The sequence below is a fragment of the Carcharhinus amblyrhynchos genome, unplaced genomic scaffold, assembly GCF_965287045.1.
Source record: "Carcharhinus amblyrhynchos unplaced genomic scaffold, sCarAmb.v2.hapA scaffold_51, whole genome shotgun sequence".
In the NCBI taxonomy this organism is placed as follows: Eukaryota; Metazoa; Chordata; class Chondrichthyes; order Carcharhiniformes; family Carcharhinidae; genus Carcharhinus; species Carcharhinus amblyrhynchos.
Window position 1 is genome coordinate 939,517 of NW_027649792.1, and position 27,714 is coordinate 967,230.

General features: G+C 45.4%; 1 protein-coding gene across 1 annotated transcript; it reads right to left on the reverse strand.

The window, feature by feature from the left end:
• Nucleotides 1-26,962, reverse strand: LOC145337500 (putative G-protein coupled receptor 139). Its single transcript, XM_080182290.1, has 4 exons — nucleotides 26,782-26,962; nucleotides 21,644-22,548; nucleotides 12,880-12,939; nucleotides 1-120 (listed from the first exon to the last, which is right to left on the reverse strand). Exons 1-4 carry the CDS (start codon nucleotides 26,960-26,962, stop codon nucleotides 1-3), a joined length of 1,266 nt encoding a protein of 421 aa, XP_080038416.1.
• Between the last annotated feature and the right edge of the window lie 752 nt (nucleotides 26,963-27,714).

Below are 27,714 nucleotides of genomic sequence, written 5' to 3' on the forward strand. Positions count from 1 at the left end.
TCACCATGCTGACATATGTGTGATCCTCTCCTCTGCAGAGTCCCCAGTGACAAAGCAGTAGATCATCACTTTATTCGCTTGACTGACGCAGAGCTCAGCTGAAGTCCTGAAGTTGAACGTCTGTCAAAGTTACAGAGCAGACTTAAAAGAAAACATTCTATAAACAAAGAGATCATTCCCCCCCTCTAACTTGCTCTGCCCTTTAATTAGGTTGTGGCTTAAAATAGGTGGAGGACACTGATAGACTCGTGCCATTGTCTGGAAGACATGCTGGTTTGGGGCATTGGTCATGCTAAATTATCCCTCAGTAAACCCGAACAGGCTATCAGAGTGTGGCGACTAGGGGGTTTTCACAGTAATTTCATTGTAGTGTTAATATAAGCCTATTTGTGATGCTACTGAAATGAACTTAAACTTAAACCAGTCAGTCAGTGGTTTAACTTCAAAATTGGTTAAAACTTTAATCAGTCAGTCAGACTGCAATTTGTCTGTGCTGGTAATGAGCAACTGGGGGCAGCTCAATAAATGACCAGCCCTGTCGTCAGTCGGGTACTAAATAATAGGATTGAGGGAGGCTGCTTGGCAGAGAATAGAAGCGGGTTGATGGAAGTTGCTTTACTCGTTCAGGAATTGAAGTGTTGTTGCAAAAGGGTAATTCACCACTCCCTTGACCTGCTTCCTGAACTTGGACTGAGTCACTCCATAAATAAAAACGTGTGTGCAATAACTCAAATTCTGAACCATGTATCCAACTTGTGAAAATGTATATTCAGGAATATTCAGGAATTGTGAACAATTCCTGTTATGTTATAGTATAAGAAATCTATAACATACAGTGATCATAGGGGAATGAAGCTGTCATATTATGACAGGAGTAAAATCACAGATTTCTTTCTGCTCTCCATCTCTGGGCTACTGCGATTCACCCCTCCACCCCCTTATTCTGACCACTCTGTCCCTTCTGGACCCCATTCATCATTAAAATATGTCAAACAGTCAGGGCATTAATCAACAGAATGGTTTAAACAAATTGGAACAAAAGCGGAAAAATCGTATCAAGCCAGTCAAATCCCACCCATTCCGGTCTGTGTAATACCTTGGTTTAAAAGGACAGAACCACTGTAAATTGATAATTATCTCTTCAGTTTCCAGGGCAAAGTTACAAGGAGATGTTTTTAAAACAGAGTAGGATGCTGGTTGTTCCCAGAAAGGCCACCTCAGTTTTCCCAGTGCAATATATGTTTTTCAGCTGCTGGGAACAGATGGCTATACACTGGTTAAAGGAGAAACTGACAGTGAACCAGGCTGATCTGTGTGTGGCTGCACTATTCAGGGTGGTGAGAACACTACACAAAGTGGTGATATGTAGGAAACTAGGCATTCATTATGATCATGGCTGATCACAAACTTTAACATCATGATTCCGCCCCCCACTTCCTCCATATCCCTTGATCACTTCAGCCCCAACTGCTATGTATAAATTCTTCCTGAAATCTCCAAAAGTTTCAGCCTCAATTATTTTCTGTGGTAATGAAGTCCATAGATTATCTGAGTGAACAAATTACACTTCACCTCATTTCTAAAATATTGACCCTTTATTTTCAAACTATGGCACTAGTGCTCAACTCCGTCACCATCATGAACGTTCTTTCTGAATCTGCCCTGTCTAAACATATTAGAATTTTCTAAGTTTCAATGAGGTTCCATCTCACCCTTCTAATTTCCAATGAATAGAATTCTAAGTGGCTTAGTCTCTCTTCTCATCACAGATCCACCATCCCAGGAATAAGAATGGTAAACAATCACTGTGCAGCCTCTACAGCAGATATATATTCCTCCTCAAATGACACCAAAACTACAAAGAATATTCCAGGTGTGGCCTCACAAATGTCCTGTTCAATTGGAGTAAAACATATTGATTCATGTACTCAAATCCGCTTGCAATGAAAGCCGAGATATCATTTGCCTTGTTTACTGCCTGTTATACCTGCGCACTTACTTTCAATGACGATGCACATAGATACCAAGTTCTCACTGATTGTTCGCCCCTCTCAATTTAAGTTCATTCAGATAATGAACTGTCTTCTTATTATTGCTAACAAAGTGGAAAACCTCACATTTATCCACATTACACGGCAACTGCCATGCATCTGCCCACACACACAGCCTGTTAATTTGAAACATGCCTGCATGGTTCTCACAGCTTACCCTCCCACCTGACTTTGCATCATCTGCGAATTTGGACACAATACATTTAATGCCCTATGCCAAAACATTCATATATAATGTGAACAGTTTGGGTTCTAGCACAGATCCCTGCAGTACCACACTGTCTACCAGTCAGACAAAGACTCATTTCTACCAACACGTTGTTTCCTCTCTGTTAGCCAGCTCTCTATCCAAATCAAGGCATTATCTGCAACTCATACTCACCATCGCAGTCTGTTACATCAGACCTTGTTGAAAGACTCCTGAATGTCTAGATAAAGCACTGGTTCTCCTCACCGAACTCTACTAGTCACATCCTCCAAGAATTCCAATAGATTCTTCAAACAAGATTTCACCTCTGTATATCCATGCTGACTTTGTCTGACTTTACCACTGCCTTCCAAGTGCTGAGTTATGATGTCCTTGAAAACAGGCTCTAGCAACTTCACCAATACTGATGTTATGTTCACAGGGAACAGTATATCATATTACTGAACGTATGTCTGCAAAATCGTGACATGTAGATCAGTCACTGAGTAACAGCGTAGAGCAGCTGACACATAGATTTTGACAACTACACTTCCCATGAATCCCAATAGCTCCAGGTGGTATATTTTCTTCACCATTTGAAATTCCAGATACATTTTCAGCGTGAAGTAATGTGCTCCTTCACTCTGCAGGTACTCTCTGCTTTATCTGCATGGTGATACATTCCCAAAGGCTTTCACAAAAACCCTGTGGTATCCCCTCTGGGACACTGACTTTGCAAAATCGCTCATCTTTGAGTTTCTTCAAATCAGCAAACACGTGGCAACTTTGATTGAGGTTGTGGAATATATTTATTACTGAGATTGAGTTCCTGACTTTCAAAGAACGGATAATGCTGATTACATTGATTAATTTGTAATATTAGAGGCTGTGTTACACACCAAAGTTACTGACATCTAAAACACAATTCTCAAAATCCCACGGCTCAGTGTTGTCTTTCACCTGTCTGTGACCTTCCAATCATTCAATTCCAAATGTTGGAGGGTCTCTCCGGGCTGTTCCACTCTATCCTGGGATGTAGTTACCATCCTTAACTCTGGAAATCCACAGAATCCATCCAAGTCCTATAATTGTGACTCCAATTTCAGATTTAATCTGTTAAGGATTCAGAAACGTGCACCACAACAACTGAATCTATCCCCTCCAGCTCCATTTTTCCCAGCAACCCAGAGAAGATGTCCTGAACCGGGGCACCAGTCAGGCAACACAGCCTTGGGGACTCTCCATGCTGGCCACAGAGGAAAGTGTCTATTCCTCCTGTCGAACTATCCCCATTTATAACAACATTTCCCTTTCCTCCTCCCTCTTGAATGGCTCCCTGAACCACAGTGCTATGGTGAAGTTGCTCATCCTCCTTGCAGCCCTCATCCACATCCGCAAAGGTCACACATCTGTTTCTTTCATCATTTGAATGACATGGGTGTCCCTGGCTGGCCAGCATTTGTTGCATGTCCCTCGTTGCCCTTTGGGGGCATTGAGAGTCAACACCATTGATGTGGCACTGGTGTCACATGTAGGCCAGACCAGATAAGGTCGGCAGGTCTCATTCCTTAAAAGGACATTAGTGAACCAAACAGTTTTCTGGATTAATAGTCGAGTGACAATACCATTCGTTCATCATCTACACTGAGACAAGCCCAAGGGCTGAGGCTCCTTCAACACTACCTCCTGGGTTCGTCACCAAGACTTGCTTGGAGTCACACTCTCCTGTCCCTGATCACTCACCAAATGTGATGTAGTTATTCTTTGGGATGTGAGTACCTCCTGAAACACAGTGTGTCGCTAACTCTCGGCTCCCTAGTGTGCCACAGCGTTCAAAGCTCAGACTCCACCTCATCAAATCTGAATTGGTCTTCCTCGAGCAACCAACATTTCCTCCAGATGTGTACACAAGCAAACACAAATGGGACCGCGAGCTCCCACATCATGCAAGTACAACACATTACCTAGACCTGCCTCTGTATTTTATCTACTTTTTATATGTTTTTAATCTTGTTGTAATTTTCTACTTTGAGCTATGTTCTCAATAAACGTCACAGAAAGTATCCCACCAGCAAAAATCTAAATCTGCTTGAATCTGTAAGGATGGGAAAAGGGCATATCTTTCATTCATTTTTGGGAAACAGAGTTCTCAGGATCGCCAGCATTTATTGCCCATCCCGAGTTGATGTTGGAGAGCGGTTGGGAGTTAAACACATTGCTGTGACTGTGGAGTCACATGTAGGCCAGACCAGGCAAGGACGGCAGATTTCCTTCCCTAAATGATATGTGTGAACCAGTAGAGTTTTCTCAACAATCAACAATAATTTTCTGGTCATCAGCAGATTTTTAATTCCAGATATTTTTTATTGAGTTCGAATTCCACCAGCTGCCATGTTGGGATTCGAGCCCAGGTTCCCAGAGCATTAAAAATATCGGGATCTTTCCTGATGCTCTGACGTCAGCAAGGAGCTGCTCAGAAAATTCCCTCAGTGTTCCTTCCGAGGACTGACTCACCAATCAGCTGCTTCCATTGGTCCCACAACATTTTCTGAACATTTAATGTCTGGCCGACACCTGCTCACACTGGACCTGATGGGAAGGCAGTAAGCGACACAAGACAGAGCAATACATCGCCAGCCACTTCCCTAAACTCCCACACTTAGCCCAACTCTCAGAGTTTCACTCTTTGTAGCTTGCACTCTTTGGGCAGATTTAACAGGCCCAGTTCGGAAGTTTATATTTGTGCATGAACCTGTTTGAAGCCATTGCACCCCTTCCCATCTCGGTCTGAGTAACTGCCAAGGGCTCATCCCCAGTTTCCCTTGCTGAGAGGGCAATTAAGTGTCCTGATCATGTAAGGGCGACAGATTTCCTTCCCTGGGACATTGTTGAACCAGATAAAACCTGTTTAAATAAGTTTAAAGCACTTTTGTAGCAAGAACTTACCTTGTTGAACTGTTTAAATCATTTAAAAGCATTTTTGCGGGCTTTTTGTATTTACCGCTTTAAGAATTCTAAGGGCATGGATTTCAGGGAGTTGAGGGGGAGCAGGCTTTAAAACAGCGCCAGGTTTAAAAGGACACCTGGTGTAGACAGCGGGCAACGTCGGAGCGGACAGCAGAGTGAGTGGGAAGCAGAGTGAGCTATTAGGGCTTTGGATCAAAAGGGCTTGGGAGAAAAAGGACCAGGTGAGTTCGTGTGGAAATTTTCAATGCTACTACAGTGAATAATGGAGGGGCATGTGCGCCGTACTTACGTAAGGATATTTTGGCCTTGGAGGGAGTGCAGAGGAGGTTTACTAGGCTCATACCGGAGTTGAGGGGGTTGAACTATGAGGAGAGGCTGAATAAACTAGGCCTGTACTCGTTAGAGTTTAGAAGAATGAGGGGAGATCTCATTGAAACATATAAGATGATGAATGGGATGGATAGGATAGAAGTGGAGGGACTCTTCCCGCTCAGAAAGGACAGTAGGATTAGGGGGCACAGCCTCAAGATAAAGGGGGGTGCGGTTTAGAACGGAGTTGAGGAGGAACTTCTTCACTCAAAGGGTGGTAAATCTCTGGAATTCTCTGCCCGTTGAAGTGGTGGAGGCTGCCTCGCTAAATATTTTTAAGACGTGGGTTGATGGGTTTCTGATAAGCGAGGGGATTAAAGGTTAGGGGGAGAGGGCGGGAATGTGGAACTGAGCCACGACAGATCAGCCATGATCTTATTGAATGGCGGGGCAGGCTCGAAGGGCTAGATGGCCTACTCCTGCTCCTATTTCTTATGTTCTTATGTTTTCTGAACTCCAAATATAATTATTTTAATCCCACCATCTGCCGTGATGAGATTGGAACCCGTGCGCCCAAAACATTAGCTGAGTTTCTGTATTAATAGTCTTGTGATAAAACTATCAGTCCATCTTTATAAGACCCTTGTCAGGCCTCACTTGGAGTACTGTGCGCAGTTCTGGCTGCATCACTATGGGAAGGACGTAGAAGCTATTGAAAGGGTACAAAGGAGATTTATAAGGATGTTGCCTGGATTGGGAGGCATGCCGTATGAAGATAGGCTGAGGGAGCTGGGACTCTTCTCCCTGGAGAGACGAAGGTTGAGAGGCGACCTGATAGAGGTTTATAAAATGTTGAGAGGAATAGATAGGGTGGATTCTCAGAGGCTATTTCCCCGGGTTGAAATGGTCGCTACGAGAGAACACAGATTTAAGGTGCGGCGAGGCAAGTACAGAAGTGATGTTAGGGGTAAGTTTTTCACTCAGAGGGTGGTGAGTGAATGGAATCGGCTGCCGTCAGTGGTGGTGGAGGCGAACTCGCTGGGGTCTTTTAAAACACTCCTGGATGAGTATATGGAATTTAATGGGATTGGGGGTTATAGATAGGTCTATGGATTGGTAGGTATTGATGTGAGCGGCGCAACTCGTGGGCTGAAGGGCCTGTTTGTGCTGTAGTGTTCTATAGAACATAGAACATAGAACATAGAACATTACAGCGCGGAACAGGCCCTTCGGCCCACAATGTTGCGCCGACCAGTCTTATTTTGAAAAAAAAACATTGACCCACTAATCTAAACCAATCCCTTTTCGTCCATAAACCTATCCACCAATCTCTTAAACGCCCCCAAACTAGGCGCATTTACAACTGCAGCAGGCAGGGCATTCCAGTCCCTCACCACCCTCTGGGTAAAGAACCTGCCCCTGACATCCGTCCTGTAGCTACCCCCCCTTAATTTAAAGCCATGCCCCCTCGTGCTAGATTTCTCCATCCGACAGGCTATCACCATCCACCCTATCTAAGCCTCTAATCATCTTATATGTTTCTATAAGATCCCCTCTTAGCCGCCTTCTTTCCAGTGAAAACAACCCCAAATCCCTCAGTCTCTCCTCATAGGACCTCCCCTCCATACCAGGCAACATCCTGGTAAACCTCCTCTGCACCCTCTCCAAAGCCTCCACATCCTTCCTGTAATGTGGGGACCAGAACTGCACACAGTACTCCAAGTGCGGCCGCACCAGAGTTGTGTACAGTTGCAACATGACGCTGCGACTCCTAAATTCAATCCCCCTACCAATAAACGCCAAGACACCGTACGCCTTCTTAACAACCTTATCTACTTGATTCCCAACTTTCAGGGATCTATGTACACATACACCTAGATCCCTCTGCTCCTCCACTCTATTCAAAGTCCTCCCGTTAGCCCTATACTCAACACATCTGTTATTCCTACCGAAATGGATTACCTCACACTTCTCCGCATTAAACTCCATCCGCCACCTCGCGGCCCAGCTCTGCAACCTGTCCAAGTCACCCTGCAAACTTCGACACCCTTCCTCACAATCTACCACACCTCCGACTTTGGTGTCATCAGCAAACTTACTAATCCACCCAACTATACCCTCATCCAGATCATTAATAAAGATTACAAACAGCAGTGGCCCCAAAACAGATCCCTGAGGCACACCACTCGTAACCGAACTCCATGATGAATAATTACCATCAACCACCACCCTCTGTCTCCTATCTGCTAACCAATTCCTGATCCAAGTACCTAAATTACCACTAATCCCATACATCTGCATTTTCTGCAGAAGCATACCATGGTGAACCTTATCAAACGCCTTACTAAAATCCATATATACCACATCTACTGCCTTACCCCTATCCACCTCTTTGGTCACCTTCTCAAAGAACTCAATAAGGTTAGTAAGGCACGACCTTCCCGCTACAAAACCATGCTGACTATCTCTAATCAATTCATTACTCTCCAAATAACTATAAATCCTATCCCTAATAATTCTTTCTAAAACCTTGCCCACTACAGAAGTAAGACTCACTGGTCTATAATTCCCAGGGAAGTCTCTGCTCCCCTTCTTAAACAATGGGACAACATTCGCTGTCCTCCAATCTTCCGGTACTATACCAGAGACCAACGACGACCTGAAGATCAGAGCCAGTGGCTCTGCAATCACCTCTCTTGCCTCCCATAGAATCCTAGGGTAAATCCCGTCTGGACCAGGGGACTTATCTATTTTCAACCCATCGAGAATATCCAACACATCCTCTGTATCAACTACAATACTTTCTATTTTACACCCCTTCACCCCAGTGACCTCCTCAGCTACATTCATATCGTCCTGCGTGAACACCGAAGAGAAATAATGGTTCAATGCCTCTCCAATCTCTTCCGGTTCCACACACAACTTCCCCCTACTGTCTGTAACTGGCCCTAATCTTGCCCTGACCAACCTTCTATTCTTGACATACCTATAGAACGCCTTAGGATTCTCCTTAATCCTATCAGCCAAAGTCATCTCATGCCCTCTTCTAGCCCTTCTTAACTCCCTCTTCAACTCCCTCCTAGCCAATCTAAAGCTTTCTACTGCACTACCCGAGCCCTCAAGCCTCATCCGAACATAAGCCTCCTTCTTCTTCCTAACCAACAAATCAACTTTTTTTGTGCACCACGGTTCCCTAGCCCTACCAATTCCTCCTTGCCTGACAGGGACATACCTATCACAGACCCACAGTAGCTGCTCCTTGAAAAAACTCCACATTTCAGACGTTCCTAGTCCCTGTAATCTCCTAGTCCAACCAATGTTTCCTAATTCTCTATGTTCTATGTTCTATCATACCCACATCCTGAGTATACAGACCCTGAGTTCCAGTAACCTCGATACACCATTAGTCTGCAGACCTTCCTGATTGGATAGCATTAACTGGCTCAATCAGGGAATTCATATTCCAATAGGTCCAACTGATGGTTATCATTAAAGTCACTAAATAAATCTCTCTGTCGCTTTCTGTCTTCCTGTGCATCTCTCTGTGTCTCTCTGTCTCTGTCTCTCTCTGTATGTTGTTCTGTGTCTCTTATTGTCTCTCTGCATCTCCCTCTTTCTCTCCCTCTATACCCTCTTCTTTTGTCTCTCCTGCTCCCTTTTAATCTCACTCTCCTTGCCCCGCTCTGTCTCCATGTCCCTCCCTCTCTGTCTCTGTCCCACTTTTCTTATCTCTCTCTCTCTCTCTCTCTCTCTATGCCTTTCACTGCCATTTGCTCCTGTTGTGTCCATTGTATGTGATAGGTCTCATTCTTTTCCATTTGTTCCCGTTCTCTCTGTTTCACTCTTCTCTGACTATTTATCTCTGCCCTCCTTTCTGTCTCCCGTTCCCTCTTCGTTGCCCTTTTCCTTCCTTATTACATCTTCCCATGTGTGTCCTGTCTCCCTTTCTCATTCCCTGTCCATCAGCCCTGCCATTTCCCCCTCTATCCCTGTTTCTTTCGGTCTGAGAAAACCCCTCACTCTCTCTGTCCTTCATCTCTGTTTGTCTCTCTGTGTCTGTCTGTTTGTTTCCCTCTCCCTGTTGAAAACTATTTCAAATGCTGTCTCTCTTCATGTCTTTGAGCCCTTTCGTCCCTCTACCTATCTTTGTCTCTCTATCACTCTCACTGTTGCTTTCACTGCCCTCTCTCTCTCTCTCTCTCTCTATCTGTTACTCTTTCTCTCTTTGTGAGGCTGTTTGTTGTTTAGAGTTTGAATGTCGAATAGGAAGAGTCAGGGATCTTGTGGTTGCAGTTACTTCTGAGGCTGTAATGAGATGAATAATTGCAGTAAAGGGATGTTTGAGCAGAATTATTAGCTGCTGTCTGAAATGAGTCTGTGTCACAGCATAAATGGCAGTGTTTGTACAGCAACTCAAGAGTTGCAGCATGAAACCCAATTCCAGAACAAAATAATCTAACACTACCGACTTATATCCCAAATAATCCATCCGATTCCATATTGAATAAACCATTAATATTGACCATAACAGAATGAAATTGGCTGAGATAACAAACAGTAAAATGATGGATTTCCTTCGACTCTCCATCTCTGGGTCTCTGGAATTCTCCCCACTGTTGTGACACCGGAGTCTCCTGCGGGCTCTGCTGCTCACTAAAATGTGTCGGACAGTGAAAGCATTCAGCAGCAGAATCAGGACGAATGGGACACACGGGGTTAAAATGAAGTGGAGGAACTCGATTGTACTCCAGATCACAGATTTCATAACATCCCATGCGACAGCACAAAACCAGGGATCGTTCATCAGATGATATCCATTTAAAAACATAAAATACCAGAAAATGTTCTTTAAACAGCTCAGCGCCGTCACTGTTCCCAGAACCACAGCCGCCGATTTCTCGCTGCAATATTTACTTTTCAGCTTGGGGCAGCAAATGGCCACAAATCGATCAAAGGTGAAAGTGACGGTGAACCAGACAGAACAGTCAGTGGCTGCGTAAAGCAGGACAGCATGGATATTACACACAGGAACCAACAGCAGGAAATAAAACTGTTCCCAGTAAACAATGGGAATGTGTCTCAATGTAAGGTCAAGGATAACGACCAGCAGATCCCCCACCGACATGGCCACCAGGTAACTAGTAACACATTTGGACAGACCACAGTTTCTGTTTGTCAGTGTCACAATTGTGATTATGTTCACTGTTAGGAAGGAAGATTAAGATTAAAATTAGACATCATTCAGAGGAAGATTTGACAATTTAGACTGAGGATAGGTGAAAATAAAAACAATGTCCACACATACAAAATAACTTTTTTTAAAAAATCCAGCTCATCTTTTGGAGTGTCGGGGGAAAGAGGAGCATCCAGAAGAAACCCACACAGACATGGGGAGAAGCTCCAAACTCCGCACAATAAATGACCCAAATGAGGAATTGAACTCAGCTATTTACCATTTATATAGATGATCTGGAGGAGGGAACCGAGTGTAGGGTGTCGAAATTTGCTGATGACACCAAGATTGGGGGAAAGGCAAATTGTGCGGAGGGTGTGGAGAGTCTGCAGAAGGATCTAGATAGGCTGGGCGAATGGGCCAGGAAATGGCAAATGGAATTTAATGTTGGCAAGTGTGAGGTGGTCCACTTTGGTAGGAAGAATGGTAGGAAGGACTATTACTTACGTGGCGAAAAACTGCAGCAGGCGACAGTGCAGAGGGACCTCGGGGTCCTTGTGCATGAGTCGCAAAAACCCAGCCTGCAGGTGCAGCAGGTGGTCAGGAAGGCGAATGGGATGCTGGCCTTCATAGCGAGGGGGATTGAACATAAAAGTAGGGAGGTCTTGCTGCAGCTGTATAGGGCATTGGTGAGGCCGCAGCTGGAGTACTGTGTGCAGTTTTGGGCGCCGCACCTGCGCAAGGATATTTTGGCCTTGGAGGGAGTGCAGAGGAGGTTTACTAGGCTGATTCCGGAGTTGAGGGGGTTGAGCTATGAGGAGAGGCTGAATAAACTAGGCTTGTACTCGTTAGAGTTTAGAAGAATGAGGGGAGATCTCATTGAGACGTATAAGATGATGAATGGGATGGATAGGATAGAGGTGGAAAGACTCTTCCCGCTCAAAAAAGACAGTAGGACTAGGGGGCACAGCCTCAAGATAAAGGGGGGGCAGTTCAGAACGGAGTTGAGGAGGAACTTCTTCACTCAAAGGGTGGTGAATCTCTGGAATTCTCTGCCCGTTGAAGTGGTGGAGGCTGCCTCGCTAAATATTTTTAAGAAGCGGGTTGATGGGTTTTTGATAAGCGAGGGGATTAAGGGTTATGGGGAGAGGGCGGGAAAGTGGAACTGAGCCACGACAGATCAGCCATGATGTTATTGAATGGCGGGGCAGGCTCGAAGGGCCAGATGGCCTACTCCTGCTCCTATTTCTTATGTTCTTATGTTCTTATGTAACCCAGGTCCCGGACGCTGTGAGTCAGCAGTGCTAACCACAGTGTCGCCATGCTGCTCCATGGCGACAACACAATGGTATACATTTGGGAGGGAGTTTTCAGAGGAGTTCACAACCCTGATCCTCACTCAGCTACACGTAAATAGCCCTTCTACCTTGTGGGGGATTTGGAGGGTAAGAAGGCTGAGGGAGTAAACCCTGACAGAAATCCCTGTGGATGATAATCAGTCATCTCTCAGACAGCTCACTGACAACCCCTGCAGCAGAACTGGTACCAAACAGTGCTGGCTCACCCTTGCCTCTGACTCATACTAACAGTTGACAGGGGGAGATCCCGATGCCTTGACAGCACAGAATCTCTATTATATTTACCCTGGGCTGTACCCTGGAGAGGAGACCACAGCATTGTTGCCAAATTAGTACAACACAGGAAGAAATGGAAATTTCACACTCGGTTGGCACAGGACACAACTGCCAGGGTTTGCTTTCAAGTGTTTGAGAAAACTTCAGTGTTCAGCAAATAGTGACCGTCCATAATTCCCAGTGGGTTTGCTGCTGCCCCACTGTGGTCTACTGGACCAGTGAAGGTCAGTGAGTCCTCTCTTGGCAGGAAGGTTGACAATCTGTGCAGCTGGCAAGAAAAACTCAACAAAGGCCATTACCAATGACAAACCAAGCAGCCTGCCATAATGACAATCATCCAGTGAGAATGATATCCAATAATATGAAAGACATCAAAAGGTTAGTCAGGGCACGAATCAATTCCAGCCTCCCAGATTGCCTTGATCCACTACAGTTCATCTACCTCCTCAACAAGTCCACACACACCATCTCCCTGGCCCAACATTCAACCCTGTAACACAAACTCATGTTTATCGACTACAGCTCAACCTTCAACATCATTATTCCTACTAAACTCACGTCCAAATCCGTGGCCTGGGACTCGGCTTCTGCCTCTGCAGTTGGATCCTGAACTTCTAACTCACAAACAGCAATAAATAAGGAGAGGCAACAACACCTCTTACACAATCATCCTCAACAGCTGTGCCCGGCAAGACTGTGTCCTCAGCCCCTTACTATATTCCTTATATGCCGATGACTCAATTTAGAAGTTTTCTGATGACCCCAACGTACTGGGTCGGATCCCAAACAGTGATGAGACTGAGAACAGGGAAGAGTTGGAGAATCTGGTGAATTGTTGTGACCACAATAATCTTTTCCTCAATGTCAACGAAGCAAATCGACTTCAGGAGGTACCATGGAGTACATGCCCCTATCTACATCAATGGGATGAAGCTGAAACGGTCTAGAGCTTCAGGTTTCAGGGTTCAGATCACCAGTAACTTTTTGTGTCCTTCCATGATGACTTTATCGTTAAGAAAGCCCACGAACACCTCTATTTTCTCAGAGGTCTAAGGACATTTGGCAGGTCAGCTACGACTCTCACCCACTTTTACAGATGCATCATAGATAATATTGTAGCTTGGTGTGGCTCATGCTCTGTCCCAGACTGTAACAAACTTCAAACTTGGTGAATGCAGGCCAGTCTATCACTCAAATCACCTCCCACTCATCAACTCTGTCTAAGCTTCTCGCTGCCTCGCAAAAACAACCAGCATAATTAGGGAATAATGCACCATGGATATATACTCATCCCACTAGTTCCATGAGTACAAATGCTTTAGTCGGAGTAGAGATGAAGATAGAAGGGGGGGTGGGGTAGCATTGCTAGTCAAGGACTGTATCACAGCGTCGGAGAGGAAGTTTGATGAGGACTTGTCAGTTGAGGTAGTATGGGCGGAGATTAGAAATAGGAGAAGAGAGGTTACCCTGTTGGGAGTCTTTTATAGACCTCCTAAAAGTTCTAGAGAGGTTGAGGAAAGGATTGCGGAGGCGATCCTGGTTAGGAGTGAAAGTAATAGGGTAATTGTTATGGGGGACTTTAACTTTACGAATATTGATTGGAATTGCTATAGTTCTAGCTCGTTAGAGGGGTCAGTGTTTGTACAAAGCGTGCAGGAAGGTTTTTTGACTCAGTATGTAGATAGGCCAACTAGAGGTGAGGCTATATTGGATTTGGTGCTGGGAAATGAGCCAGACCAGGTGCTAGACTTGGAAGTTGGTGTGCATTTTGGTGATAGTGACCACAATTCGGTTACGTTCACCTTAGTGATGGGAAGGGATAGGCATGAACCTCGGGTCAGTAGTTTTAGCTGTGCTATGGGTAATTATGAGGCTATTAGGAGTGAATTAGGAAGCATAGATTGGACTAGGAGATTACAGGGACTGGGAACGTCCGAAATGTGGAGTTTTTTCAAGGAGCAGCTACTGCGAGTCCTTGATAGGTATGTCCCTGTCAGGCATGGAGGAATTGGTAGATCTAGGGAACCGTGGTGCACTAAAAGAGTTGAGTCGATGGTTAAAAAGAAAAAGGAGGCTTATGTTCGGATGAGATTTGAGGGCTCAGGTAGTGCACTAGAAAACTTTAGATTGGCTAGGAGGGAGTTGAAGAGAGAGTTAAGAAGGGCTAAAAGAGGACATGAGAAGACTTTGGCTGATAGGATTAAGGAGAATCCTAAGGTGTTCTATAGGTATGTCAGGAACAGAAGGTTGGTCAGGGCAAGATTAGGGCCAGTTACAGACAGCAGAGGGAAGTTGTGTGTGGAACCGGAGGAGATTGGAGAAGCAGTGAACCAATATTTCTCTTCGGTGTTCACGCAGGGGGACATGAATATAGCTGAGGAGGACACTGGGTTGCAGGGGTGTAAAATAGACAGTATTACGGTTGATAAGGGGGATGTGCTGGATATTCTTGAGGGGCTGAAAATAGATAAGTCCCCTGGTCCAGATGGGATCTACCCTAGGATTCTCTGGGAGGCTAGAGAGGTGATTGCAGAGCCTCTGGCTCTGATCTTCAGGTCGGCATTGGTCTCTGGTGTAGTCCCGGAGGATTGGAGGATAGCGAATGTTGTCCCATTGTTTAAGAAGGGGAACAGAGACTTTGCCGGGAATTATAGACTGGTGAGTCTTACTTCTGTTGTGGGCAAGGTTTTAGAAAAAATTGTTAGGGATAGGATTTATAGTTATTTGGAGTGTAATGAATTGATTAGAAATAGTCAGCATGGTTTTGTAGCGGGTAGGTCGTGCCTTACTAACCTTATTGAGTTTTTTGAGAAGGTGACCAAAGAGGTGGATGGGGGCAAGGCAGTTGACGTGGTATATATGGATTTTAGTAAGGCGTTCGATAAGGTTCACCATGGTAGGCTTCTGCAGAAAATGCAGATGTATGGGATTGTGGGTAATCTAAGAAGTTGGATCAGGAATTGGCTATCAGATCGGAGACAGAGGGTGGTGGTTGATGGTAAATATTCATCATGGAGTTCGGTTACGAGTGGTGTGCCTCAGGGATCTGTTTTGGGGCCACTGTTGTTTGTAATCTTTATTAATGATCTGGATGAGGGTATAGTTGGGTGGATTAGTAAATTTGCTGATGACACCAAAGTCGGAGGTGTGGTAGATTGTGAGGAAGGGTGTCATAGTCTGCAGGGAGACTTAGATAGGTTGCAGAGCTGGGCCGAGAGGTGGCGGATGGAATTTAATGCGGAGAAGTGTGAGGTAATTCACTTTGGTAGGAGCAACAGATGTGTCGAGTATAGGGCTAACGGGAGGACTTTGAATAGTGTGGATGAACAGAGGGATCTAGGTGTATGTGTACATAGATCCCTGAAAGTTGGGAATCAAGTAGATAAGGTTGTTAAGAAGGCGTACGGTGTCTTGGCGTTTATTGGTAGGGGGATTGAATTTAGGAGTCACAGCGTCATGTTGCAACTGTACACTACTCTGGTGCAGCCGCACTTGGAGTACTGTGTGCAGTTCTGGTCCCCACATTACAAGAAGGATGTGGAGGCTTTGGAGAGGGTGCAGAGGAGGTTTACTAGGATGTTGCCTGGTATGGTGGGGAGGTCCTATGAGGAGAGACTGAGGGATTTAGGGTTGTTTTCGTTGGAAAGAAGGCGGCTAAGAGGGGATCTTATTGAAACATATAAGATGATTAGAGGTTTAGATAGGGTGGATAGTGATAGCCTTTTCCCTCGGATGGAGAAAGCTAGCACGAGGGGGCATGGCTTTAAATTAAGGGGGGGTAGCTACAGGACAGATGTCAGGAGTAGGTTCTTTACCCAGCGGGCGGTGAGGGATTGGAATGCCCTGCCTGCTGCAGTTGTAAATGCGCCTAGTTTGGGGGCGTTTAAGAGATCTATGGATAGGTTTATGGACGAAAAGGGATTGGTATAGGCTAGTGGGTCATTCTTTTTGTAACTGGTCGGCGCAACATCGTGGGCCGAAGGGCCTGTTCTGCGCTGTAATGTTCTATGTTCTCTGTTCTATGAGAGAAAAAAAGGCGTGCAGATATGTGCTAACCAATCCATAGAAAAAATACAGTGCAGAAGGGGTCCATTCATCCATCGACAATCCTAGACAGGCCCTATCCTCGAAGTCCCACGTGTGTACCCTGCTAATCCCCCTAACACACGTATCACGGGATGCTAATTGGTAATTTAGCATGGCCAATCAACCAAATGTTGGACTATGGGTGGAAATCGGAGCATCCAGAGGAAATTCATACAGAGAATTCCACACATACGTTGACCCAAACGAGGAATTGAACTCGTGTCCTTGGAGACATGAAACAGGAGTGCTAACCATGGTGCCACCATGCTGATGACTCAACAACAGCTTCTTCTTGCTGCCAGCAGGCGTTTGAATGGACCTATATGGCATTAAGTTGATCTTTTCCTCCACCCTAGCTATAACTGCATTTCATTCTACACTCTCTTATTCTCTATCCTTTCTCTGTAGAACACTCAACAAATAATCCTTTTCACCGTATACTAATATATATGACAACAATAAGACAAATCAATTCAAATCAAACCAAACCAAATCAGTCTTTCACATCTCAAGCTGGAACATCAGCACGATGTGCCCTGGCCTTACCAATGAACTTACGCAGATTGATGACGTGCACAGGATTGCTGTGATCGAGATAAATTTACAAGGGTCAATGTGACTCTGGGGAGCTGCGAGAAACTGGACCTCCTCAATGTGAATGCTTTCCAGAGAAACACGACACGTTCTTGTAACAGGAGAAATCCCAACAGGCAATGTGTGAGAATGGAGCTGGTTTCAAAGTAAACAAAAAATCATCACTGGTGATGATGGAATCCCGGGATCCCTGATGCTGTGAGGCAGCTGTGCTAAACATTGTGCTCTGCTGCCATCCTACAAGGTGTCCTGGAGACATCCAAGATCACGCCCAAGACGGCATCATCACTATGTCCATGATTGGAAATCATGATGATTGCAAATCAATCTGAGGGATAAAATTAATCTCCACTTTGAGAGGTAAGGGTTGCTGAATAATAGTCAGCATGGCTTTGTCAAGTAGAGATTATGTCTACAATTTGCTTGAATATATTTAGGAGGTGATTGCATAAGTAGATGAGGGAAGTGCAGTCGATGTAGTCTGAATGGACTTTAGAGAAGAATTCCCTCATGAGAGACTGAACAGGAAAGTAATAGCCGATTGGATCGAGGGCAGTTTGGTAAATTACATTCAAAATCAGCTGAGTGGCAGGAGGCAGAGGGTGATGGTTGAATGTTGCTTTTGTGACTGCAAGCCTGTGTCCAGTGGGATTACACATGGATTGATGCTGGATCCCTTGCTGTTTGTATTGTACATTGGTGGTCTAGACATGAATGCGTGAGGTATGAGCAGAACTTTCACAGGCACCGACCACAATCCCACCCGGCCCGATCCCCATAAAAATCTTCATTTAGACAGATAGATTGGGGCGGCACGGTAGCAGAGCGGTTAGCATTGCTGCTTCACAGCTCCAGGGTCCTGGGTTCAATTCCGGGCTCGGGTCACTGTCTGTGTGGAGTTTGCACATTCTCCTAGTGTCTGCGTGGGTTTCCTCTGGGTGCTCCAGTTTCCTCCCACAGTCCAAAGGTATGTGGGTTAGGTTGATTGGCCATGCTAAATTGACCGTAGAACCATAGGTTAGAGGATTAGTGGGTAAAATATGGAGGGATATGGGGGTAGAGCCTGGGTGGGATTGTGGTCGGTGCAGACTTGATGGGCCGAATGGCTTCTTTGTATACTGTAGGGTTTCTATGATTTCTATGACTTGCAGCTGTGTCCCTAACCTTGTACCAAACCTATGTGGTTGCAAATACACAATTCAGATACATTCATTCATTTTTGGGAAACAGAGTTCTCAGGATAGCCAGCATTAATTGCCCATCCAGAGTTGACGTTGGAGAGAGGTTGGGAGATAAACACATTGCTGTGACTGTGGAGCCACATGTAGGCCAGACCAGGCAAGGACGGCAGATTTCCTTCCCTAAATGATATGAGTGAACCAGGTGAGTTTTCTCAACAATCAACAATAATTTTCTGGTCATCAGCAGATTTTTAATTCCAGATATTTTTTATTGAGTTCAAATTCCACCAGCTGCCAGGTTGGGATTTGAGCCCAGGTTCCCAGAGCATTAAAAATATCGGGATCTTTCCTGATGCTATGACATCAGCAAGGAGCTGCTCAGAAAATTCCCTCAGTGTTCCTTCCAAGGACTGACTCACCAATCAGCTGCTTCCATTGGTCCTACAACATTTTCTGAACATTTAATGTCTGGCCGACACCTGCTCACACTGGACCTGATGGGAAGACAGTAAGCGACACAGGACAGAGCAATACATCCCCAGCCACTTCCCTAAACTCCCACACTTACCCCAACTCTCAGAGTTTCACTCTTTGTAGCTTGCACTCTGTGGGCAGATTTAACAGGCCGAGCTCGGAAGTTTATATTTGTGCATGAACCTGTTTGAAGCCATTGCACCCCTTCCCCATCTAGGTCTGAGTAACCGCCGAGGGCTCATCCCCAGTTGCCCTTGCTGAGAGGGCAATTAAGTGTCCTGATCATGTAAGGGCGACAGATTTCCTTCCCTGGGACATTGGTTAACCGGATAAAACCTGTTTGAATAAGTTTAAAGCACTTTTGTAGCAAGAACTTACCTTGTAGAACTGTTTAAATCGTTTGAAAGCATTTTTGCCGGCTTTTTGTATTTACCGCTTTAAGAATTCTAAGGACATGGATTGCAGGGAGTTGACGGGGAGCAGGCTTTCAAACAGCGCCAGGTTTAAAAGGACGCCTGGTGTAGACGGCGGGCAACGTCGGAGCGGACAGCGGAGTGAGTGGGAAGCAGAGTGAGCTATTAGGGCTTTGGATCAAAAGGGCTTGGGAGAAAAAGGGCCAGGTAAGTTCGTGTGGAAATTTTCAATACTACTACAGTGAATAATGGAGGGGCATGTGCGCCGTACTTACGTAAGGATATTTTGGCCTTGGAGGGAGTGCAGAGGAGGTTTACTAGGCTCATACCGGAGTTGAGGGGGTTGAACTATGAGGAGAGGCTGAATAAACTAGGCTTGTACTCTTTGGAGTTTAGAAGAATGAGGGGAGATCTCATTGAGACGTATAAGATGATGAATGGGATGGATAGCATAGAGGTGGAGAGACTCTTCCCGCTCAGAAAGAACAGTAGGACTAGGGGGCACAGCCTCAAGATAAAGGGGGGGCGGTTTAGAACAGAGTTGAGGAGGAACTTCTTCACTCAAAGGGTGGTGAATCTCTGGAATTCTCTGCCCGTTGAGGTGGTGGAGGCTGCCTCGCTAAATATTTTTAAGACGCGGGTTGATGGGTTTTTGATAAGCGAGGGTATTAAAGGTTACGGGGAGAGGGCGGGAATGTGGAACTGAGCCACGACAGATCAGCCATGATCTTATTGAATGGTGGGGCAGGCTCGAAGGGCTGGATGGCCTACTCCTGCTCCTATTTCTTATGTTCTTATGTTCTTATGTTTTCTGAACTCCAGATATAATTATTTTAATCCCACCATCTGCCGTGATGAGATTGGAACCCGTGTGCCCAAAACATTAGCTGAGTTTCTGTATTAATAGTCTCGTGATAAAACTATCAGTCCATCTTTATAAGACCCTTGTCAGGCCTCACTTGGAGTACTGTGCACAGTTCTGGCCGCCTCACTATGGGAAGGACGTAGAAGCTATTGAAAGGGTACAGAGGAGATTTACAAGGATGTTGCCTGGACTGGGAGGCATGCCTTATGAAGATAGGCTGAGGGAGCTGGGACTCTCCTCCCTGGAGAGACGAAGGTTGAGAGGCGACCTGATAAAGCTTTATAAAATGTTGAGAGGAATAGATAGGGTGGATTCTCAGAGGCTATTTCCCCGGGTTGAAATGGTCGCTACGAGAGAACACAGATTTAAGGTGCGGGGAGGCAAGTACAGAAGTGATGTTAGGGGTAAGTTTTTCACTCAGAGGGTGGTGAGTGAATGGAATCGGCTGCCGTCAGTGGTGGTGGAGGCGAACTCGCTGGGGTCTTTTAAAACACTCCTGGATGAGTATATGGAATTTAATGGGATTGGGGGTTATAGATAGGTCTATGGATTGGTACGTATTGATGTGAGCGGCGCAACTTGTGGGCTGAAGGGCCCGTTTGTGCTGTAGTGTTCTATGTTCTATGTTCTATGTTCTATCATACCCACATCCTGAGTATACAGAACAAAGAACAACCCAGCACGGGAAACAGGCCCTTCGGCCCAACAAGCCCGCGCCGCCACATCACCCTACACCTATTCTACCCTGCGTATCTACAAATAGAACCCCTGACTTAGCCAGATCCTGAGTTCCTGTAACCTCGATACACCATTAGTCTGCAGACCTCCCGGATTGGATAGCATTAACTGGCTCAATCAGGGAATTCATATTCCAATAGGTCCAACTGATGGTTATCATTAAAGTCATTAAATAAATCTCTCTGTCGCTTTCTGTCTTCCTGTGCATCTCTCTGTGTCTCTCTGTCTCTGTCTCTCTCTGTATGTTGTTCTGTGTCTCTTATTGTCTCTCTGCACCTCCCTCTTTCTCTCCCTCTATACCCTCTTCTTCTGTCTCTCCTGCTCCCTTTTAATCTCACTCTCCTTGTCCCGCTCTGTCTCCATGTCCCTCTCCCTCTCTGTCTCTGTCCCACTTTTCTTATCTCTCTCTCTCTCTCTCTCTATGCCTTTCACTGCCATTTGCTCTTGTTGTGTCCATTGTATGTGATAGGTCTCATTCTTTTCCATTTGTTCCCGTTCTCTCTGTTTCACTCTTCTCTGACTATTTATCTCCGCCTTCCTTTCTGTCTCCTGTTCCCTCTTCATTGCCCTTTTCCTTCCATATTACATCTTCCCATGTATGTCCTGTCTCCCTTTCTCATTCCCTGTCCATCAGCCCTGCCATTTCCCCCTCTATCGCTGTTTCTTTCGGTCTGAGAAAACCTCTCACACTCTCTGTCCTTTATCTCTGTTTGTCTCTCTATGTCTGTCTGTTTGTTTCCCTCTACCTGTTGAAAACTATTTCAAATGCTGTCTCTCTTCATGTCTTTGTGCCCTTTCCTCCCTCTACCTATCTTTGTCTCTCTGTCACTCTCACTGTTGCTTTCACTGCCCTCTCTCTCTCCCTCTCTCTCTCTCTCTATCTGTTACTCTTTCTGTCTTTGTGAGGCTGTTTGTTGTTTACAGTTTGAATGTCCAATAGGAAGAGTCAGGGATCTTGTGGTTGCAGTTACTTCTGAGGCTGTAATGAGATGAATAATTGCAGTAAAGGGATGTTTGAGCAGAATTATTAGCTGCTGTCTGAAATGAGTCTGTGTCACAGCATAAATGGCAGTGTTTGTACAGCAACTCAAGAGTTGCAGCATGAAACCCAATTCCAGAACAAAATAATCTAACACTACCGACTTATATCCCAAATAATCCATCCGATTCCATATTGAATAAACCATTAATATTGACCATAACAGAATGAAATTGGCTGAGATAACAAACAGTAAAATGATGGATTTCCTTCGACTCTCCATCTCTGGGTCTCTGGAATTCTCCCCACTGTTGTGACACCGGAGTCTCCTGCGGGCTCTGCTGCTCACTAAAATGTGTCTGACAGTGAAAGCATTGAGCAGCAGAATCAGGACGAATGGGACACACGGGGTTAAAATGAAGTGGAGGAACTCGATTGTACTCCAGATCACAGATTTCATAACATCCCATGCGACAGCACAAAACCAGGGATCGTTCACCAGCTGATATCCATTTAAAAACATAAAATACCAGAAAATGTTCTTTAAACAGCTCAGCGCCGTCACTGTTCCCAGAGCCACAGACGCTGATTTCTCACTGCAATATTTACTTTTCAGCTTGGGGCAGCAAATGGCCACAAATCGATCAAAGGTGAAAGTGACGGTGAACCAGACAGAACAGTCAGTGGCTGCGTAAAGCAGGACGGCGTGGATGTTACACACAGGAACCGACAGCAGGAAATAAAACTGTTCCCAATAAACAATGGGAATGTGTCTCAATGTCAGGTCGAGGATAACGACCAGTAGATCCCCCACCGACATGGCCACCAGGTAACTAGTAACACATTTGGAAAGACCACAGTTTCTGTTTGTCAGTGTCACAATTGTGATTATGTTCACTGTTAGGAAGGAAGATTAAGATTAAAATTAGACATCATTCAGGGGAAGATGTGACAATTTAGACTGAGGATAGGTGAAAATAAAAACAATGTCCACACATACAAAATAACTTTTTTAAAAAATCCAGCTCGTCTTTTGGAGTCGAAGGGGAAAGAGGAGCATCCAGAAGAAACCCACACAGACATGGGGAGAAGCTCCAAACTCCACACAATAAATGACCCAAATGAGGAATTGAACCCAGGTCCCGGACGCTGTGAGTCAGCAGTGCTAACCACAGTGTCGCCATGCTGCACCATGGCGACAACACAATGGTATACATTTGGGAGGGAGTTTTCAGAGGAGTTCACAACACTGATCCTCACTCAGCTACATGTAAATAGCCCTTCTACCTTGTGGGGGATTTGGAGGGTAAGAAGGCTAAGGGAGTAAACCCTGACAGAAATCCCTGTAGGTGGGAATCTGTCATCTCTCAGACAGCTTACTGACAACCCCTGCAGCAGAACTGGTACCAAACAGTGCTGGTTCACCCTTGCCTCTGACTCATACTAACAGTTGACAGGGGGAGATCCCGATGCCTTGACAGCACAGAATCTCTATTCTATTTACCCTGGGCTGTACCCTGGAGAGGAGACCACAGCATTGTTGCCAAATTAGTACAACACAGGAAGAAATGGTAATTTCACACCCGGTTGGCACAGGACACAACTGCCAGGGTTTGCTTTCAAGTGTTTGAGAAAAGTTCAGTGTTCAGTGAATAGTCCATAATTCCCAGTGGGTTCGCTGCTGCCCCACTGTGGTCTACTGGACCAGTGAAAGTCAGTGAGTCCTCTCTTGGCAAAGGTTGACAATCTGTGCACCTGGTAAGAAAAACTCAACAAAGGCCGTTACCAAAGGAAAACCAAGCAGCCTGCCATAATGACAATCATCCAGTGAGAATGATATCCAATAATATGAAAGACATCAAAAGGTTAGTCATGGCACGAATCAGTTCCAGCCTCCCAGATTGCCTTGATCCACTACAGTTCATATACCTCCTCAACAGGTCCACACACGCCATCTCCCTGGCCCGACAGTCAACCCTGTAACACAGACTCATGTTTATCGACTACAGCTCAACCTTCAACACCATTATTCCTACTGAACTCACATCCAAATCTGTGGCCTGGGACTCGGCTTCTCCCTCTGCAGTTGAACTTCTAACCCACAAGCAGCAATAAATATGGAGAGGCAACAACACCTCTTCCACAATCATCCTCAACAGCGGTGCCCGGCAAGACTGTGTCCGCAGCCCCTTACTGTATTCCTTATACGCCGATGACTCAATTTACAAGTTTTCTGATGACCCCAACATAGTGGGTCAGATCCCAAACAATGGTGAGATTGAGAACAGGGAAGAGTTGGAGAATCTGGTGAACTGTTGTGACCACAATCATCTTTTCCTCAATGTCAACAAAGCAAATCAACTTCAGGAGGTACCATGGAGTACATGCCCCTATCTACATCAATGGGTTGAAGTTGAAATGGTCTAGAGCTTCAGGTTTTAGGGTTCAGATCACCAGTAACTTTTTGTGTCCTTCCATGATGACACTGCAGTTAAGAAAGCCCACGAATGCCTCTATCTTCTCAGAGGTCTAAGGACATTTGGCAGGTCAGCTACGGCTCTCACCCACTTTTACAGATGCATCATAGATAATATTGTAGCTTGGTGTGGCTCATGCTCTGTCCCAGACTGCAACAAACTTCAAACTTGGAGAATGCAGACCAGTCTATCACTCAAATCAACCTCCCACTCATCAACTCTGTCTAAGCTTCTCGCTGCCTCACAAAAACAGCCAGCATAATTAGGGAATAATGCACCATGGATATATACTCGTCCCACTAGTTCCATTCGAGAAAAAAAGGCATGAAGATATGTGCCAACCAGTCCATAGAAAAACGACAGTGCAGAAGGGGGCCATTCATCCATCGACAATCCTAGCCAGACCCTATCCCCGAAGTCCCACATGTGTACACTGCTAATCCCCCTAACATGCGTATCACGGGACGCTAATTGGTAAGTTAGCATGGCCAATCAACCAAATGTTGGACTATGGGTGGAAATCGGAGCATCCGGAGGAAACTGACACAGAGAATTCCACACAGACATTGATCCAAGCTAGGAATTGAACTCTGGTCCTTGGAGACATGAAACAGGAGTGCTAACCATGGTGCCACCATGCTGATGACTCAACAACAGCTTCTTCTTGCTGCCAGCAGGCGTTTGAATGGACCTATATGGCATTAAGTTGATCTTTTCCTCCACCCTAGCTATAACTGCATTTCATTCTACACTCTCTTATTCTCTATCCTTTGTCTGTAGAACACTCAACAAACAATCCTTTTCACCGTATACTAATATATATGACAACAATAAGACAAATCAATTCAAATCGAACCAAACCAAATCAGTCTTTCACATCTCAAGCTGGAACATCAGTACGATGTGTCCTGGCCTTACCAATGAACTTACGCAGATTGATGACGTGCACAGGATTGCTGTGATCGAGATAAATTTACAAGGGTCAATGTGGCACTGGGGAGCTGCGAGAAACTGGACCTGCTCAAAGTGAATGCTTTCCAGAGAAACACAACACATTCTTGTAACAGGAGAAATCCCAACAGGCAATCTGGGAGAATGGAGCTGGTTTCAAAGTAAACAAAACATCATCACTGGTGATGATGGAATCCCGGGATCCCTGATGCTGTGAGGCAGCTGTGCTAACCATTGTGCTCTACTGCCATCCTACAAGGTGTCCTCGAGACATCCAAGATCACTCCCAAGACGGCATCATCACTATGTCCATGATTGGAAATCATGATGATTGGAAATCAATCTGAGGGATAGAATTTATCTCCACTTTGAGAGGTAAGGGTTGATGAATAATAGTCAGCATGGCTTTGTCAAGGAGAGATCATGTCTACAATTTGCTTGAATATATTTAGGAGGTGATTGCATAAGTAGATGAGGGAAGTGCAGTCGATGTAGTCTGAATGGACTTTAGAGAAGAATTCCCTCATGGAAGACTGAACAGGAAAATGATAGCCGATTGGATCGAGGGCAGTTTGGTAAATTACATTCAAAATCGGCTGAGTGGCAGGAGGCAGAGGGTGATGGTTGAATGTTGCTTTTGTGACTGCAAGCCTGTGTCCAGTGGGATTACACATGGATCGATGCTGGGTCCCTTGCTGTTTGTTTTGTACATTGGTGGTCTAGACATGAATGCGTGAAGTATGAGCAGAACTTGCACAGGCACTGACCACAATCACACCCGCCCCGATCCCCATAAAAATCTTCAGTTCGACAGACAGATTGGGGCGGCACGGTAGCACAGTGGTTAGCATTGCTGCTTCACAGCTCCAGGGTCCTGGACTCGATTCCCGGCTCAGGTCATTGTCTGTGAGGACTTTGCACATTCTCCTGGTGTTTGCGTGGGTTTCCTCCGGATGGTCCGGTTTCCTCCCACAGTCCAAGGGTGTGTGGGTTACGTTGATTGGCCGTGCTAAATTGACCGTAGAACCATAGGTTAGAGGATTAGTGGGTAAAATATGGAGGGATATGGGGGTTGGGCCTGGGTGGGATTGTGGTCGGTGCAGACTTGATGGGCCGAATGGCTTCTTTGTGTACTGTAGGGTTTCTATGATTTCTATGACTTGCAGCTGTGTTCCCAACCATGTACCAAACCTATGTGGTTGCAAATACACAATTCAGATACACAAGTGAGATCTTGCTGTAAACAATAAAAATGGAGTCTGCAGCCTGCTGACTGGGTGGGTGATAAGCAGTGAACTGCTATATGTTATATGTCGAGGGTAAAATGGATTCTGTCTCAATCTTTCACTCATGAAGGAATAGTGTTTGATTCACATGTCTATGAAAAGTCCCAGCACACAGAAGACATCCCAGCCCATGGGCCCTGAGACAATTGTCAGTGGCTGAAAGAAATAATAACTGGACACAGAGATACAACAGAAACAAGAGCAGCAAACCGAGTACAGTAAATGACAGGGAAATCAACACAGTTAAACAGCTTTTCTAGCAAGAGAAACTGGACACAGGGGAGAGGACTTTACAGCCTCACTCTCCCCGAAGCTGCAAAATCCCTCCCGTGTTTAACAGACCCTCCCATGCTCTGTCCCTCGCCTGCACCGAATCCTTGGCGGTCAGGCCGGTAAAATTCCAGCCAGGGACTTACCCGGAACACCAACAATAGCCAGGAGGGGATAGTAAAAGCATTGAATCACGTGCAGTAGATATCGAATCCGACCAAATAATGTTATCCATGAGCCATCTTTAGTAAACCAAGAAATCCAGTATGATAAACTCCTGTCCTTGGTTGGAACATCAAAATCCATTGTTCCCAGATTCTGATCCATTGTTGTAACATTCCAATTGATTGTTCCCAGATTCTGATCCATTGTTGTAACATTCCAATTGATTGTTCCCAGATTCAGACGCATCGCTGGGAGATTCCAATCCACTGCTCCCAGATTCTGATCTCTCTTCTCCCTCCCTCTCTCTTCACAGCCGCTGATCTCTGTTAGTTTGGAGTTGTCGCTCCCGCTGTCTCAATGGGACAACAGATTGAACAGAATCCCTTATTAATAGAAGAGGGAAACCCTCCAGGCAGACTAATCGGATCCATGGAGACTCACATCAATTACAGTCACTAAACAAACAGCTTCACTTCACCCCGTTCAATCCAACACTTTTTATACCCAAAGTAGAATATTTACAGCCTAGATGGGGTGTTGATGGTCAGGGAAATTTGGAAACAATGGAGGGTCAAACCATAACTCTTTCAATATTCATTCGATTTAACAAAGTCCCTCTGCTCTGCTTCATTTTGAGAGAGATAGAATACAACAGCAGGGGTGTACTGCTGAGGTTTTGTAAATCTTTGTTCAGACCACATTCCGAATATTGTCAGTACTTTTGGTTCGGGGGGGGTTTTAGTGAAGTCGGGTAGCACGGTAGGTGCAAGGTTGGAGGGCCGAAGGGCCTGTTCCTACGCTGTAATTTTCTTTCTTTGTCCTTTTCGGCCCCATATCTAAGGAAGGATGTGCTGGCCTTGGAGAGGGTCCAGAGGAGGTTCACAAGAATGGTCTGGTGAATAAAAGACTTGATG

Excerpts from the sequence above, each read along its gene's own strand:
- LOC145337500 (XM_080182290.1), bottom strand. The coding sequence starts at position 26,962 with ATGGATCAGAATCTGGGAACAATGGATTTTGATGTTCCAACCAAGGAC. Across the intron at positions 12,940-21,643 it reads ATCTCATTACAGCCTCAGAA|TTAGAAGTTCAGGATCCAAC; the intron begins GTAACTGCAACC and ends GCTGTTTGTGAG. Across the intron at positions 121-12,879 it reads CCCAGGCCACGGATTTGGAC|ACGTTCAACTTCAGGACTTC; the intron begins GTGAGTTTAGTA and ends TAACTTTGACAG.